This window comes from Python bivittatus, unplaced genomic scaffold (genome assembly GCF_059951505.1).
Source record: "Python bivittatus isolate LINGU-HERP-01145 unplaced genomic scaffold, Pbiv_v1 ctg000790_np1212, whole genome shotgun sequence".
Classification (NCBI taxonomy): domain Eukaryota; kingdom Metazoa; phylum Chordata; class Lepidosauria; order Squamata; family Pythonidae; genus Python; species Python bivittatus.
This window is the reverse complement of record NW_028277110.1, coordinates 5,769,773-5,786,963: the sequence shown is the minus strand read 5'-3', so window position 1 is coordinate 5,786,963 and position 17,191 is coordinate 5,769,773. Positions and strand designations below refer to the sequence as shown.

The 17,191-nt window shown below is 51.2% G+C and overlaps 1 protein-coding gene across 1 annotated transcript; it reads right to left on the bottom strand.

Moving 5' to 3' along the window:
- Positions 1-479: 479 nt before the first annotated feature.
- Positions 480-16,168, bottom strand: FGF16 (fibroblast growth factor 16). The gene is made up of 3 exons (XM_088129225.1): positions 15,732-16,168; positions 4,140-4,243; positions 480-725 (listed from the first exon to the last, which is right to left on the bottom strand). Exons 1-3 carry the CDS (start codon positions 15,997-15,999, stop codon positions 480-482), a joined length of 618 nt encoding a protein of 205 aa, XP_087985351.1. The 5' UTR covers positions 16,000-16,168.
- Between the last annotated feature and the right edge of the window lie 1,023 nt (positions 16,169-17,191).

Genomic DNA, 17,191 nt, shown 5'->3' with positions numbered 1-17,191 from the left:
TGATCTATCAGATTTTGGGTCTGGTAAGTCGCAAAGGGCCACCTTAGTAAGCTAGCTTTCCAAGCTTTTGAGCAAATCGTTTCTGAATTCTTCTGTGCCGGGCTGCATGACTTACGATCCATGCTGGTGGTGGTTGTCAAACACAATCTCTTCTGCCCAGTGTGAATTATTGCCTCTTCCTAGCCCACCAAATTAAGCACGTAATTAGAAAAATGCATGATCCTAGGTAGGGTTCCAGGCTCTGTCCCATCCCTTCCCGTTCCCTGGAGAGTACATTCATCCTTGTTATACACTTCTTTAAAAGCCGAGGGATTCATGGCTAGTGCTTCTCTATGGGTTAACTAGGCTTGTAAGAAGGATGGAATGAATAGGGCTTATAGTGCTCCAGCAAAAACTTTGGAAACCCAACTGTGTGCGCATATATATGTTACACAGACATGTGCATGCACACCCACACTGGTTCTCAAGCTGCAGGTGTATCACCTGTAGTGGAGAAGGTCTCTGAATGCTGCAGGTATCTTAGCAGGATCTACTGGCCTAGGTAAAAAATGAGTAAATTTTTGGTGTCTCTTAGTCCTGAATCCTTCTCGAGGAGACCCATCTTTGTTCAAAGCGATGTAATACTGTCGCTCAGAGTCATTGTGCTTGTAGAGGGTCGAGGCGTAGGTATTGTACCAGTTTTCTTCAAATTGCTCACGGAAAACACACTCTCGTGTGAGCTTCTTCTGTGTGAGGAGGAGGTGGGAAGAGAAAAAAGAGACATGAAACACTACCTTGACAGTGAAGGAGAAACCCCATTGATTCAACCCAAAGATGACCAATAACAATGACCGAGTGATTTCTATCTTGCCTTCCTTCCAAGAAGATCAAAATGGAGGACCACAGAGTTTTCCTTCTCTCTTGTTCCCCAGACCTTCTTGTATTAGGGCTGACTATTGTTTATACAGTTCTGGGCAAAAGTTTAGCCCCCCTCCCCAAGTCAAACTGTACTTTCAATTACTGACAGAAGCTGACAAAAACTCTACATGGGACAAAGTGAAACACATCTCCTGTGTTTTCTAAATCATGCCTTCTGGCTTCGCATGTTGTGTAAACCCAGTCCAACATGGCTTACACAGCAAGTCGTGCTTAGAAGTGCCCTTGACTTATCATGATCTATTGAAACTTCTACAGATGAACCCACTTCTGTGGGCAGACTCAGAAGCTGGCATCTTCCTTGGTCAGGTGCCCAGATCAATGGCTACGATATTCCTTTGGCTCTGTTGGAGATGATGAAGTTGCCTATTTGCTCTCCTCTTTTTGGGCTGTTCTCCCATTACAGAAATTTAAAAAGCAAACTGTTTATTTTCTAGGTTGAAGCAGAGTGAACCAGAGATGTTATCAGGAGCAAAGAAACAAGAATTGTTCTGAGGAGCAAGTTATGTTGTGTGAATGTTTAACGTAAAAAATGGTCGTTTCTAAATGGCTACTAAGTCCCCAAAGGGTAACTGCTTAATTGCTTGTGAAAGTATAGAAACTGAACCCCTGTATTTGCACAATTCAATTCTAATTAATTATTTAGTATTAGCTTTATCTTAAAGACTTAGTGTTTGATGCTATATTTTATTTACATTATATCAGTGTGGGTGTTTTTATTCTATTCTAACTTGTTTTATGTTGGTCACTGACCAAAGTATCACGGCCTGACCTGAACATATCCTGGCTGTTGCCCTCGGCTGATTGGTCTTTCCCTTTTGCTCTTTGGTACCTCAAAAACCAGGAGGCTGAAATGCAACATCATTTGCCTTCAGAATCTCATGATACCAACACGGAAGCCCAGCAGGTGGTCGTTGCGATCTTTGAATGCAAAGTTGGTGCTAGAAGTTTCTTAAGGTCAGGTTAAACATAAACCTCACTTCCTGATTCTGCCCTTGAATTCTCCACCATTTGCCAGTTCAGGGTCCCACTAAAGCATGGGAACTCAGGGCAGAGGAAGGGGTTGGCAACTCAAAGCCAACAGGCAGACCCCAGTACCCCACCTGGGCCTTCCAGAGCAGGCATGGTCTCTGCTGAATGGGCAGGGGTCAAATTCCACCCCTCCAAGGTATTGCTATCCCTGGGCCCAAAGTAGATGGAAGCTCCAGAGGGAACCTTGGAATTAGCTGTTCAGTAACGCCCCTCTTGGCCAGATCAGGGGCGATATTCCTGGGACCACACAGCACCAACAAAAATGGGAGCGTGGACAGCCCCTCCGTCAGGGAAATATATCTCATGTTACTTAACTTCCATGGAAGAGACCTGGATAGACCAGCAGAAAACCTCATCTGGAGAAGCCACTTCAATGGGGCCACTTGTGACAACCAGGAGGAACAGCAGCTTAGGTGGCAAGTCTGTGGTGAGGAGAGGGCTGAGGATCAGCCTCCCCAGACACCGACTCCAGCTTGGCACCCTGTTAACCTCTCCTGCAAAAAAGGTAATCTAGGAGGAGCATGAGGGAGGTGTGGGAGATGCCTGCTCGAGGTCTTGGCAAGCTGCTCCTATTCAAAGGGCTAAAAACGGACAAGTCACCAGACTTTGGGTTGTTAACAGACATGGGCAACCTCCCTTGCTCTTGAAGCCACATGACCCTTTCTGCTCCCTGGGGGTGTGTGGGGGGATGGTGGCCACTAATGCTGTGATGTCACTGGAATGGGTGGGCTCACTTTCAGGCTGCTTTTTCAGAGTGGGGAATTTTTGTAGTGGGTGGGATTACAGGGCAATGCTGGTTCCTCTAACCCCTCCAAAGCAAAACAAAAAAAGGAACTGATTTATGGTGGTGACTGGGTTTTTAAGAGGAGGAATAATGCTACTTAAAGAGAGTTTCTCTTATTAGAACTTTTGGACTTTTGGTTAATATTAGTTTCACGACTAGCCTTATACTATTTGTGAATATACTGGTGTTGTAACTTCAGACAGACATTTAACACAATTTGCAGTATCGTCTGTATTATGTGAACACATGTATCTCTGTGCCTGATGACTATTCCGTGTTTTACTATGTTAAGACTTGTAAATACAGCAATAATTCTCAATAAATTGCCTGTGTGTTTCCAGGTACAATTCAAGTTGCTGGTTGTCACCTTTAAAGCCCTTCATGGCTTGGGACAGGGTTACTGAGGAATCATCTTCTCCCAGTTGTTTCTACCTGTCTAGTTCGGTCTGGCAGGATGGGCATGCTCAGGGTCCTGTCAACTAAGGAATGTCGGCTGGTGGGGACTAAGAGGTGTGCCTTCTCTGCTGTGGCGCCTGCCCTCTGGAACGTTCTCCTCCAGAGATTAGGATGTCCCCAACCCCGCTGGCCTTTCATAAGGCCTTGAAGACCTGGTTGTGTGCCTGGGCCTGGGGCCCTGAGTGTGTTAAGGGCATACACACACACACGTTTGTATTTGGTTTTAATTGATTTTATGATTGTTTGCAGCCCAGAGTCACTTGTTTGAGATGGGTGGCCATAGAAATTGAATGAATGAATGAATGAATGAATGAATGAATGAATGAATGAATGAATGAATGAATTCCAATTCACTTGGATTTAAGTCATTTACAGCCAATTTAAGTCCCACTGAATTCAGTGAATCTGTTCTAAGCAGGTCCACATTCAGTGTCCCTCTGAAATTCAGATGTATGTCTGAATAAGATTTTTGCTGGAGGTATGTTGGAGATGACACACATGCTCTCAGGAGTTCCCAATGTGCCACCAAAGGTCCCTGGTCCTTGTGGGAGGTCCTTCTTAGACTAGGAAGCTTCCTCAATGAACACCCTTGTCCCCACAGAACTTTCATGCAAGGACATGGCTCAAACGTCCTTCTGTCTTTCATACAAGGTCAGGGCAGAAAGGAGTTGCGTCATCTCCATAATGGCTCTGGACCTGTGCAATTTAGTCTGGAATTCTCTTCTGGAATTTTAATCCTGTTTTTTTGCCATACATTTCCCTTTCTCCTTCTCAAGAGAAATGCCTGCAACTTGTGCCATAAACACACAAACTGTCCTGTCACTCAGAGTCCAGATAGCCATCCAAATGTCTGGCAGATCAAGGTCATTTAAGAGAGATCATTCTGGGTAACATCAAGTTCTGATAACGCCTTTCTCATAAAATCTCCTTAAGCTGTAGGACTCACACTTACCGATCCATACAGTTCGCCTCTCTCATTCATTCCCAGGTAAAGCCCAGAATCCACTCCGCGGATGCTAACCAGCCCTACAGCCAAACTTATAAACTCCAAAATTCCTTTTAAAAAACAGAAAAAAACAGAAAGTTACTTGAAGAATGAAGAAAAAAAAAAAAGGAAAAAACTTCACTCTTCTTGAGCAACAAGCTTTCCGAACCGTATCACTTTGGAGATCTTACAGATCCAGCCCTATTCACTCCCCAAGGGCATGGTCTCAATCCTTTCATGTGGAAAACCTTTCACAGGAAAAGAAAGGCGGCGGCAAACTGAGCATCACGGAGGGATCCAAAACCATCAGCACAGAGAGGGTGTTGCAAGTCATGCACAATCACCCCAGGTAGGGGAGCACACCAAGCAAGGGGTCTCATCAGCAAAGGGGGGGAATGACCCTGAAAGGGCTACGGGACCTCAGTGGGAGGGGTGCCTCTGACCAACTGTAGGAATTAGTTCTTAGACTGTAGGAATTAAGGGAGAAGGAATTAGGAATTAGACTGTGAGAATTAGGGGTGCTTCTGACTGACTGTAAGAATTAGGAATTAGGAACAGTTACAATGGCTTTTCCCAACCAAGCACCTTCACTTGTGCCGGGAATTGTAGCAGCAGCTCTCTCAAACATGTCAGGAAACAATTAAGGGTGCTCCTGGGTATGCAGACTGAGCCTATGGGGAACTGCAGTTCGGCACAGCTGGAGGAACCACCAGCGCATCCCGGTGCATGCTGGCCTGGCCTGAGCACACCCCCTGATCGGGCTTTGCAAGGGTTGGCTAGGCAAATTTCAATTATTGTTTTTTCAACCATTCAATCTGTTGATATCCAAGAAATGATCTTTTCCCATTTGCACTATGCTTGCCGTGCACTAGCGTGACCATGCAGTAAAATTCAGGAAAAGGCTGTGCATCGGAAGACGTGAAACTAGGCACAGAGACAGGCTACTGTATACACTCACATATAAGCCCATCCGTGGATAAGCCGACCCTTGAATTTTTATTCAAAATGAAAAAGGTGCCACCCGTGGATAAGCCAACCCACATTTTTCCTGGTATTTTGGTTAAACAATTGAGGGTTGGCTTATCCGTGGATGGCCTTATATGTGAGTATGTACAAGATATAAGGTACTTTTAAAAAGTATTGCCTATATACTCGTGATAAGCCCATCCATGGATAAGCCAAATGCAATTTTCGGGGTGCATATTGGCACCTCAAATTCTCAGCTTATCTGCAAGTACATACAGTATATATTTTATATATATGGCCCCTATGAGACAATGTAAACAGATTGTGATGAGAAGAAGCAAATCCAGTCCTGACACTCTACTTTCCCCATCACCAACAAGCATATTGCACAGAGTCAGTGAGTTTTCTCTTCCTCTCCTTCTCTTACCTATACCTGATAGGGTTTTCTTGGACCTGGATAAATGCCAGGAATTGCAATGACTCAGAGCATTCAGATAAACATGGAGAGTTCTACCCATACCTATTTTTAGCAGGGATGCACAAAGATGAGTTCTTGAATGTCTCCACTGGAGGAAATACCCATGCTTCACTACTACTAGCCCTGTTCTTCCAATCCTGCTCTTAGAGACCACTGGAAAAGCTCTGACCTTACAAACAGCAGAGAATCTCAACTCAGAATCTCAAACCGTTAAGAATGAAATTACTACAGTTTGAATTAAGTAATTAGTGTACCATCATGTCAAGTGCCAGTAAAGAAGAGCACCTGACTGACTGTGTGTATCAATGGCAGCTCATGGGGTACAAACTCCAGAAAAATTGGCAAGGGAGATAATTATTCACACTGTAAAATGAAGGAGCGCCCGTTTATTTCTAGAGCTTCTAGGATGTCCAGCCTTTCATGAGAATATCTATCCTCATTAGATTACATCATTACATTTTTAAGAGCTACTCGGAAGGAGCTACTTTTGAGTTTAACAGGGATAATGCTTCTTCAGGATATATATATAATGAGGCACAGTCACAAGAATCCTTGGGCAAACAAGGGCATTTTTTTTTTTTGGTCTGCGCTCAGTCATTGCTGACCCTGCAGTGACTGCTTGGATGAGTCCTTGCAGTTTTCAAGGCAAGTGTTTTTCGGAAGTGGTTTGCCAGAGCCTCCTTCCTAGAGCAGAGCCCAGCTGGCGAGCGCAGGAGGCGGGGTTTTCCGTTGCTTCGTGCCCTTTTCGGGCGCGCGCGGTTTTTCACACTTACCAGCAACTGCTCCCGACTCCTTTTTGCAAGGTGCCGCCAGCATTTTTCCTCCCACTGGAGTGAGAGTCCCCATTTATCTACTCACGTAAGTTTTCGAACTGTTGGGTTGACAGGAACTGGGGAGGAAACAGGAGCTCACCCTGTTTAATGAGAAGGCTGGACTCGAACCGCTGAAGCGTCAGCCATTTCTGGCCGGCAACTTTCAGCGTCATTAAGCTGCTGCGCCACCGCGTCCCCCTAAACAAGGGCATATCAGGGCTAAATGTAGCCCTGGTAGATAAGAGAATCATAGAATATAAGGGCTGGAAGGGACCTTGTAAATCATCTAGTCCAACCCCCTGCCAGACTACCCCCTATCCAGGTAGTCCTCAACTTATGACCATTCATTTAATGACCATTCAAGGTTACGATGGTGCTGAAAAATGACTTACAACCAGTCCTCGCACTTACAACCATTGCAGGGTCCCCACGGTCACATAATTAAAATTTAGGTGCTTGGCAACCAGCATGTATTTACGATGGTTGCAGCATCCTGGGGTCACATTATTGCCATTTGTGACCTTCCCAGGGGGCTTCTAACAAGCAAAGTTAATGGGGAAGCTGGATTTGCTTAATGACCAGCACAAAAAATGTCATGAAATCAGTTGCAGTCACATGATGCCTCGCTTAACAACCACACCACTTAACGAATTTTCCGGTCCCTACTGTGGTCATAAGTTGAAGACTACCTGTATAACCTCACTCCAAAGCACTTTTCTGCCTTTAAACCATGATTGCCATCACCTTACTGTTTGTCGCAGAACAACTTTGACACATGAGCTGGTGCCTTGCTTCGTGGAGGGATGTTCTGTCCTTCAACAAGCATCAAAGCCCAACGCTTTTGTGTTAATAGGCACGCTAGAAAGTAGAGCTGAACACTGTTTCAGCCTTGAAGGCCAAAAAGAACTTTGGGAAATGAGGAGCTTTGCTGGTCCCAGGTTGGCACCTCCCAGGCTGGCTGGGAATTCTAGGAGTTGTAGTCCCAGCACATCTAGAGGGGCCAGATGGACCTCTATTTGCAGATCATAGAATAATCCAACACATCTTGTGTCTGCAAGGACGTTCTCGGGATGGCATGGCCCCATAATTAAAATAAAATTTAAGTACTTCAAGGAGTAACTTGAACACTTTCCTTCTGCCTACGTTATTTGAAGGTTGAAAGGAAGTTTTCCAGTTGATATTGTTAAAACCAGTGCTTCTCAGCCTTGGCAACTTGAAGGTGTGTGGACTTCAACTCCCAGAATTCCCCAGCTGGAGAGGTAAAAGCCAGAAATGTTTATGGCTTAGGAGACATCTCCTGTGCAAAAGCGAAGGCAAAATGTTTCTTCTAAAATATCTCCCCCAGGCACAGTTTTTTAAAAAACATAAATATAAGCATATGAGATATATTTTTATTCTTTAAAGTAGTCTTATTATAATACAGTGGTACCTCGGGATACGAACTTAATCCGTTCCGTGACTCTGGTTGCAACTTGAGTTGGTCTCAAGTCGAGGTAAAGTTTCCCATAAGGTTCAATGTAAATCTGGTTAATCCATTCCGCCCTCCGAATTTGGTCGCAACCCAAGGCAAATTTCCCCATAGGGTTCAATGTAAATCCGGTTAATCCGTTCCACCCTCCACCCGAATTTGGTCGCAACCCGAGGCAATTTTCTCTTCAGAGCCTTACTCCTGCCAAGCCTGCTCTGCATTTTCTTTGGAGCCATGCTAACACGCACACCAAAAACCTTCGCAAAACACCACAAAACACACCACAAGCCTCACCGAACGTCTCCTTGCTACCGTGACCTCGCCCACAGGAAGCCGCGACCACGTGGCAGCAGGGAAAATGGCCGCGGATCCAGTTCGTAAGTCGAGGCGAATTTGTAACCCGAGGTAAATTTTTCCTGCTGAAGCTGGTCGTAACCCGAAATGTTCGTTAGTAGAGGCGTTCATAACCCGAGGTACCACTGTACTTAAATTATTATTTTTTATAATATATAAAAAAAAGCACAATAGTTAAGTGGCAGCACTTAGCCACTCTTGTCAGACCTGATTAGTACTTGGGTAGGAGACCACTAGGAAATGCAGGGACCGGGAATTCCTGGAAGACAACAGCAGCAAACTCTTTCCATGGAGTTGCAAGGAAAACGACATGGCTGCATCCATGAAACTGACGGAACTGAGTTCATTCCAAAGGAAACTTTATTTTTTACTTATACGATAATAAGTTACGCAGTCAATTTTACCAAACCTTCAGCCTTTGCTAAGCGTAAGTGGGTAAGAGGTTGATTGAGTATTGTTATCGTTTCCCATAACGTCTTTATGTATTCTAATCTGCTCCGAGTCTTTTGGGCAGGTTCTAAAGCTTCTAAAACAAACCCAAAGAGAAATCCGAAGCGGCCTCATTAATCACTAACCTCGATGATTGAGGGTCCAGATCTCAATGGGATAACCTCAGACCGAGAGCAAGCTTCAGATCAAAGAAAACCCGAAGTGTCCGCAGGGTGTGGTCAAAAAAGTCAAGGTGGTGGCTGTGAGGGCGTGACCGAAGCACCACCCGGTTGGACATCAAAACCAGGCAGAGCTTCGACAGCATCGTCGGGGCCGCCATCTTGACTTTTTTGACCACGCTCTGCAGACACCGGAGGGAAAGCTGACCCCCGGGGGTTTGCAACACCCAGCCCCCGAAGCAAAGCCAGCCTAGGTGACTTTCCAAGCTTTTGCTCACTTGCTTTTCCAGCTCTGGGTGTGGCTGTTGGGAGAGGATCAAGAATCCACTTTCTCGCTGCTTCGGTGGCCAGAGGGGGGTTGTTTTCCAGCACTCCTCGCCCTCTTCCCTGCAGCAGGAGGCACCCGCTCCACTTCCCTCCGAGGCTCCAGATCGCGCTCCGGAATTCCTGGAGCCTGGGGTGCGCGCCCACCCGCCCGCCTCCCCCACGGCCTGCCAGCCGTTGTCCTGGCACTAAGACAATTGGTTCGAGATGACTTTGGCCGCCTGCACCTGTCTCTCCTCATACAGGCCCGGGGGGGGGGGCGGCTTCTGAACAAGCTGGATGTTGTACTCAGATCTGCAGATCTAAACTTTCAACCCCCCCGCCCAACAGCTGTTTGGAAACAGGTGCACAGGGGCTGCATGTCAACCCCGGAGGGGGTCTTCCCCAGCAGCAGGGGGGCTGCAGGACAAAAAAAGAGGAACTCTCACACACGGCCCCACAGCCCCGCCCCGCCCCACCACCGTGGGTCAGGACTCTGGCAATCTCAGAAATCCCAAGCACAAGGCTCAGACAAAGGGGGGGGTGTCTCCTTTCCAGGTCTTTGGGGAATCGAGACCACCCTTGGCCCAACCCCCTTTCTGCACACGGATGGGAAGCACAACACAGCACGAGCAACATGTACGCACTCACACACACGCACCCTTCACCACTCCACCAAACACGTTCCCAGGAATTTGCTTCTGCCAAAAGCCGCCTTGTGCTTCACAGGCCCCCGCCCGCCCCCCCAGCCCTTTCTATCACAAGCTGCCTTTGAAGGCCTGCCAGGCGGCCTTCAAGTTGGATGGCGCGCGGGGAGTTTCAGGCCCGGATTTTATTCTCCGTGCTGAGTCACAAAAGAGCTTGTCTTGGCAAAAGCCCCTCGCTCAAAGCTCATTTCTGCTGTCAACTCTCCAGGTGACCTCAGCTTCAGCCCTCATCTCACAGGATGGAATCATAGCCCTGGCCCGCCCGCCCGGCAGGATCGCCGCATGGAGCCCTGGCACAACTGACGTGACACAGGAGCGCTACGAACCATCAGGGACCGGCTGCCCTGGTTCTGCTGCCACCACCGCTGGCTGAAGCCCCCCCAGGGGACTTGCCCACAGACCACCAGGAACGGCCTTCTGGATTTTCACTTGGGTTTGCAGCCTCCCCTCCCCTCCCCCCTCCAGGAGGGCCAGTTCTGCTGCAACCCACGAGCGTGGCCAGAAGCAAGCAGCAACGAGAGAGCATTTTCACCCCTGCTTCTACCTTCTCCTTCCGTCTTCGGTCCGAGCAGCAAATGCCCACCGCAAGGAGCTGCCAGTCACTTCTATTTTGGGAACTCTGTCCAGCAACAGATTTGGGGGACAGCTTGTCCCTGTTTCTTGAACACAACCAACCTGCCCGGCCTTCAGTTTCAAAAACACGATTGCGCAAAACAGCCGGTGTTCAGCAGCAGCAGCAGCAGCAGCAGCAGCAGCAGCAGCAGCAGCAGCAGCAGCAGCAGCAGCAGCCTCTTTGAAACACGCAGAAGAACAAGGGGGTAAACGGCTTTAGCAGAATACCAGGTTTGCGGGGGGCGGTTTTAAAAAGTCTTCCCCCTCTGAAATGGCTGGGCACAATGAAATCAAGAGGGCAGCGATGCCCATTTCCTCTAGCTCCTCTCGAATATGGTGACTTACGGTTGCAATGTCTCTACTTATGCTAAGTACTTCTTATGTGCCCCCCTCCCCATTGCAACAGCTGGGGCAGGCCATAATAGTTTGGCTTAGTGGCCCTGGAAATGGTTGCTTGGCCAAAGAAGTCAAGGTCAATGGCTACCCGCCTTGGAGAGGCTGGAAAAAACACCACCTGAATCCCCGGAGAGCTACGGCCGTCACTGATCTGACTACACGGAGGCGAGGTGAGAATAACTGGGTTGGATTATGAGGCATTTCCCTCTATTCCTCATTTGCCAATTTTCACAGCAGCAGCACTACCTGCCTCCCAAGGAAACGCTCCCACCTGTGCAGGCAACGCATTCAGTGTGTAATCACTTGATCACCTGCAGATGGGGTCTACAGCACATCCCACAAAGACCTCCTTCAGGATCGCGGTATTCAAAGGGGTCCCCAGAACCCCAGGGTTCCCCGAGAATCATCCAGGGGTTCAACACGACCGTTTCTGTTTCCATGGCATGAAATTTATTATTGGAATATTAATTGTAACATTTTGTTCAAATAAAATGCATTATGTGAAATGTATTTATTCATGGGTTCCCCACTGATTTTTCACACTGAGAAGGGTCCCTTTGGATAGCTCAAGTTAGAAGACCACTGCAATAGGATAATCACGAATATATTTTTTTCCCAAGCTGTTCTGGAGTGGGCATTCTAAAATAGCCAACTTGCACCTGGATGCCAATCAGCTGCATAATGTTGGCTTGCTGACAAGGTCAGAGTAATGGCACAGTTTGAGGGGCTCGTTCTGGGCAATGAACACCTTGGAATGATGCTGGCTGAAAGTGTGAAGACTGTCAAGCCTCTTGTCCAACAGTTGCAACCCGTGCTAAATCAGTTCATGGCTGGCAGCATTGTCATCTACACAGTTGGGGTCTCACAGAACATAACCTGGGAAGACTATGTTCCCCTGAACTCCATACTGCTGAGCTTCCAACTGCTGGGAGAATGGATTAAGAATTGGGCTTGGGTTGGTGGAGACTTCCCCAATTTGGACCATACCATTAAGAAGGCATTCTATAAGACCCATTTTTTCCCTCAACCTTCCCTTGTCCTGAAGCTATGGTTTCCCAACTATATTCAGATGCCTCCCTGGGATGTTTCAAGAAAACCATTCACGGCAGAAAAACTTCTCCTTAAGACAGCTTGGCCACCATTTTCCCTCCAACAGAGAGGAAGTTATACATTGGTCAGGTCACATCTAGTGCACTGCACACAGTTCTGGATGTTGCAAGGAAGATTGTTAACAAATTGGAGCATGTCAGAGGAGAGTAACCAAGATCATATGGGGCCTGGAAGGAAAAAAATTGAAGAGGAACAGTTGGAGAGGTGGGGTATACTCAGCCTGGAGAAGAGAAGACTCTGGGGAGACAACGATAGCTTTCCACAAGTACCTGAACAGCTACCATGCAGAAGAAAGGGGAGATGAAACAAGAAACGGGGGTTAAATTGCAAGGAAGTAGATTTCAATGACAGCAGGAAGAATTTTTCCTAATGTAAAGCTGGTAGACTCTGCTTTATTGGATTCCTGCATTAGTAGGCTTGATGTCCAATGTTCCTTCCAATCCTTACAGTCTATGTTTCCACTTGAAGTGTTGGAGCACTGATGTGAGGGCCAATGGGCCTGACCAGCAGTGTCCAGGCCAAGTGAGCCTGTGTACCAAATCCTCTATGATAAATGGCCCCTTGAGAGACATATCAAAGTCACATACAGCAGCTATACGTAGAGCCAGTCTGTAAGATGGCTTCTATGCACTCTCCCTCTTTCTCCTCTCTTCTCTCTCTCATCAATTATGGGTTGGCATACCTTCTTCTTATGCACAGAAAGCCCAGATTGGCTCTTTTAACTTCCAGGGCTCACTGACATAAGAAACCCAGATGGCAGGAGGTGTTTTCCAATCTTTGTCCAACATGATGATCCTTGATCCTTCAATCGAGGGCAGTTGCAGAGATGGCTACCCTGCAATGCCTCTGCAGGGACTAATCTGACCTCAGCAAACGGAGAAACGATCTAATCAATAAAGTGGAGTCACCAAAATAGGGCCTGTCCTTGAACAGACTCAGCCCATCCAACTCTGTACTGCTAATCTGATCAGCAACTCACTGCAAGAATCTTCCTGCAGGTTACTTCTTCTACCACTTAGTTATAAGCACCGTCTGTCCTGCTCCAAGCAGAATCTGAACCCATAACTCTCCTGCAACCAAGCCTAAAAACCAGGCTCAACTTCTCTGAGCCCACTTTCCTGGCTGAAGGTACCCTTCCCTCTTGGAGAAGCAGGCCGTACATTGTCTGTGTTAACATCCAACCTAGTTCCTTTTTTAACAGATGGCTAGATCCAGGCCAGGCAAGACAGATGGCAAAGATTTAGCCAATTTTCTTTGAATTGTTTTGTCTACTATTATATCAAAATATGAAGGCTCCTTGAAGTTGGGCTCAAGGGGAAGTTACCACGGTGTAAAACATCTGGCTCAGGCCTTATTGTATTTCTAATAATTCACCTCATCCCCAACATGGACCCTAAAGGTTTTCTTGGAAAATAAAAGGGGATAGAGCCCAACGCTTCACTTGTCTTCTGGCAAATGTGTGCTTTTGAATGGCCACATCTACCAAGGCTGCCATTTTGTGAGTGTGCCCATAACATTCTCTCAAAGTCCTAGTCATGCTGTGGGTCTCTGTTCTTTGCAAACAGCACTGTTCAATCCAAGCTCATGCTTAATGCTAGGTATAATTAAGATCTACTGCAAGACAGATCTCTGAAGATACTTCTTGTGACCTGCCTCCTCTGCTCCGCCTACAGGAGGACCCAGAACACACACCTGGGGTCTTCTTGCAATCAACACTACGGAGTTTTAACTACTCAGGCTGTGGGAAAGCAGACTGCGTATCCTGCCAGCTCTCAGAGGCCTTCAGTTCCTTCTGCCTTGAGCTCCAGCCAACGTAATCCGCCCCCGCGGATCCTAACCGAATCCCCCGGCTCTTCCTCCGATTACAACAAATCACTATTTATTTTACACTGTCTTTGGGGGAAGCAGGAATTCATAATATTTAAAATCAGAAGCCGGTTCTCATTTACCTAGCTCGATACCAGCAGCTGAAATACTTATGGAATGCGAAAATTTATTGGACGAGGCATTCAGTTAACGGCTCATCTTTACTCTGCCTGTCTAAAGAAAATGCGCACTGCTGCCTTTAACGAAAGGGAAGGGCAAAAGTGCCTTCGTTCTGGACAGGAGCCTGGATACCGGCCCAAACTAATTGTTTGGGGAGGCAGAACCCTTTTCTTCCCCGCCAGCACTAGCGAGGTTTGCTTACGGCTGCAGAAAGAACGGTTTTCCTCTGTGCTTAGACTCAACTCTAAAAGCTTGTTTAAAACCTGCATGTGTTTTACATGCGCAGCTGCTGGGATCACCAGCACCTCTTTCACACACTCCTTTCTTCAGGGGAAACCTTCTAAGGCAGAGAGTACCCCCCTCCCGCCCCCCAGGAACAAGGACAAGGAAATTGGCCCCTGAGTTTGTTCCGGCCTTCTGCTGATACCTCGGTTAAGAGTCAGTCTTGCTGAACTGAAACGATTGTGAATAAACAGGTGGCTATCATGAGCCTTGTTTTTAGTCACGGCTTTTTTATTTTTTAAATTGTACCATTGTTTGTGTCTCCTGTTCTGAAACTCCACAGGGGGACAGCAACATTTAAAGCGAAATCAAGACCACAAGCAAAGCAGACGTCTGCTTAACAAGGGGGCAACCTCTGTTCAACAACTTACTCTGGGGAGAGCCAACTCCGGGGCCAGCTCTCCAGTGGGGCCCCTTCCTTTTAAACCATCCCGACTCCTGCTGTTCTACCAGAGGGCGGGCTGCGAGCCACGAAGGCAGACCAAGCCTGACAGGCAGAAAACGCACGGCCGGGAGACGGGCTGGCGGACCCCGATCGGAATACGGGGCTGAGACCTGGTGGGCCATTCCAGCCAAACCCGAGGGGCGCTTCCAGAGCCGTCTCCCTTCCCGCAGCCTCCTCGCACTAAAAGCGGGACCGTCACAGCCCGCCGAGGACGCGCTCGCAAGCGAGGCAACGCCAGCCCAGAGAGTTAGCCACGCCTTGGCCCCCTCCCCTCCCCTCCCCTCCCCTCCCCCTTTCGCCGGAGGCTTCAAACTTCACAACTCCCCCCGGGTTAGATCAGGGGAGGGGGCAGCGCTGCGCCAAAGCTGTGCCCCGTCCGTTTCCAAAGCACCTGCTTCTCCCAGCACTGCGAGCTTTCCGACGGGGCGGGAGGGCGAAGGACCCCCCCGGCGGTTCTTCCTCCGAGAAGGGAGGGCGCCTCTTGCTGCACCTGCACCCGGGCCCTGGCGGCGGAAGGCTCGGGAACGGGGAGTCCGAGCGCGGGCCCGGCCGGGGAAGCCGCGCTGCCCGCCGCGGTCTAATTATATCCACGCCGGGCCGGGCGAGATCTGTGGCCAATCAGCGCTCGGGGTCCAGCGGGGCGCGCGGCGCTTGGAACCGCTCCGAGAGCTCGCGGGGAGGCGCGCCGGGCCGGGACACCTGCCCGCGGGGGGGGGGGGCGGGGGCGGGGGCGGGAAGGGGTCCCCCCGGGAAGGCGGGCGGAGGGGAGCGGCTCCAAGCAGGGTCGTGGGGTTCAGTTTGGCGGCGGCGGAAAAAGGGAAAAGTGACCTCGTGGCTTGCAAGGCGAAGGAGCGCAGAAGCTGCAAAGGGGGGAGCCCGGGGGCGCCGCTCCCGCGGCGGGCAAGGCGAGCCTCCCTCGGGCCGGGTCCCGCCAGCCTGTGCCCCGTCCAGAAGCCCCCGCCCGTGGAAGACGGGCGGCCCGAGCGAGCGCGGCGTCCCCCGTGCCCCCGTGGATCGGGCCCCCCGGCTTACCGAAGCGGCTGTGATCCTGCCGGGTGCCGCGCACGGTGCCGTTAGGGAAGATCTCCAGGTGGAACCCCATCCGGCAGTAGAGCTGCCTCCGGCGGAGGATGCCCTTGAGGTGGGCGAAGTCGGTGGGCGAGCCCCGCTGCAGCCGCCCCTCGATCTGGCCCAGCCGCTCGGTGAGGAAGCCCGGCGAGTCGGCCAAAGGCGCGTTCCCAAGCGACGACGAGATCCCGTGCAAATCCAGGGAGCCGAGGAAGCCGCCCACCTCGGCCATGGCCCCGGCCGGCGAGGCGGCGGCGGGGGGAAGCGCTCAGGCGGCCTGCGCCGGCTCTCCTCCGGCTGGCCGCCGGCGGGGCCCCCTCGGCGCGCCTGGCATCGCGCTCGCTCTGTCCGACGCGCCCAGCCGGAGGGGCCCTTATATACGCGGCGTCCCCTTCCCTCCCTCGCCGTCGCGGCGATTTAAATGCAAGCCCCACCTCGCGGAACCCCCGCCCTTGGCCGGCACCGCCGCCGCGATCCCTGCGGCTCTTGCGCGGGGGGAGCGGAGGGCCGCGCCCCGGCCCGGCCGGCCGGCGCGGAGAGAGGGGCCCGGCGCGGTTCCAGCGGGGCCGGGGAAGCGCCGCGGCGGCCGGCCTGGGCCGAGGGCAGGAGCGCGGGGGCGATTGGGGCGCCAGCCCCCGCCCCTCCTCCCGCCCAGGCTTCCCCGCGGCCGAAGGGCAGCGGCGCCCGCGGGAGAGCCGCCGTTCCGGCCCGGGCCCGGGGGCGGGCGAGGGCTGCTCCGCGCCCCGTTCGCGGCCGCAGCGAAGGGCTGCTGCCCGCTCCCCGCCGCCGCCTCAGGTGCAGCGGACTCCGCTCCCCACCGCCCCCGCCAGCTCGGAGTCAAAGGCGGGGCGGGCCGGGGGGGCGGGCCCGGACGGCCCAGCTTTGGGACCCGTCTCGGGGCGGCCGGGGTCCCGCAGGGCCGAGGAGGTCGGCGAGGAAGCGCCGTCCCCGCAGCCCGTCGGGTGCTTCGCTTCGCGTCGCTGCGTGCTCGGGGCGAGCGGTCCGCGCGAAGCCTCTTTCCCAGGCGGCGGCGGGGGCGGCGCTGGCCTTTCCCACCACCTTTCTTCGCCCGGGAACAGGTGCTTCCTGGCTCTCGCGCGCCCCGGGACACCGTATCTCTGCAGCAGCTGCTCGGCTGGAGCTGCCGACAGAGCGCCAGCGCCCGGCGGGTGGGCGGCGGGGGAGGGCGAGGGAGAAGCTGCGGCGACTCAGCCACGCTTTTCCAAGGGGCTTTTCGGCCCGGAGCCTGACCCGAAGTCGCGCCGTCCGCGGTGCCGTCGCCCGCTTGGGCGCTAGGCGGCGCTGTCGCTCAGGGGCTGAGGGGCTCCTCGACCCCCGCCCTCCCGCCTCGCGTTGCTCGGCCGCGGCCCCGTTTGTTTGCTCTGGGCTCCCGGCGCTGGGGAAGCCGGTGCCCCGGGTTTGGG

Excerpts from the sequence above, each read along its gene's own strand:
- FGF16 (XM_088129225.1), bottom strand. The coding sequence starts at position 15,999 with ATGGCCGAGGTGGGCGGCTTCCTCGGCTCCCTGGATTTGCACGGGATC. Across the intron at positions 4,244-15,731 it reads GCAGGATCACAGCCGCTTCG|GAATTTTGGAGTTTATAAGT; the intron begins GTAAGCCGGGGG and ends GTTTTTTAAAAG. Across the intron at positions 726-4,139 it reads GAGGCGAACTGTATGGATCG|AAGAAGCTCACACGAGAGTG; the intron begins GTAAGTGTGAGT and ends CTCCTCACACAG.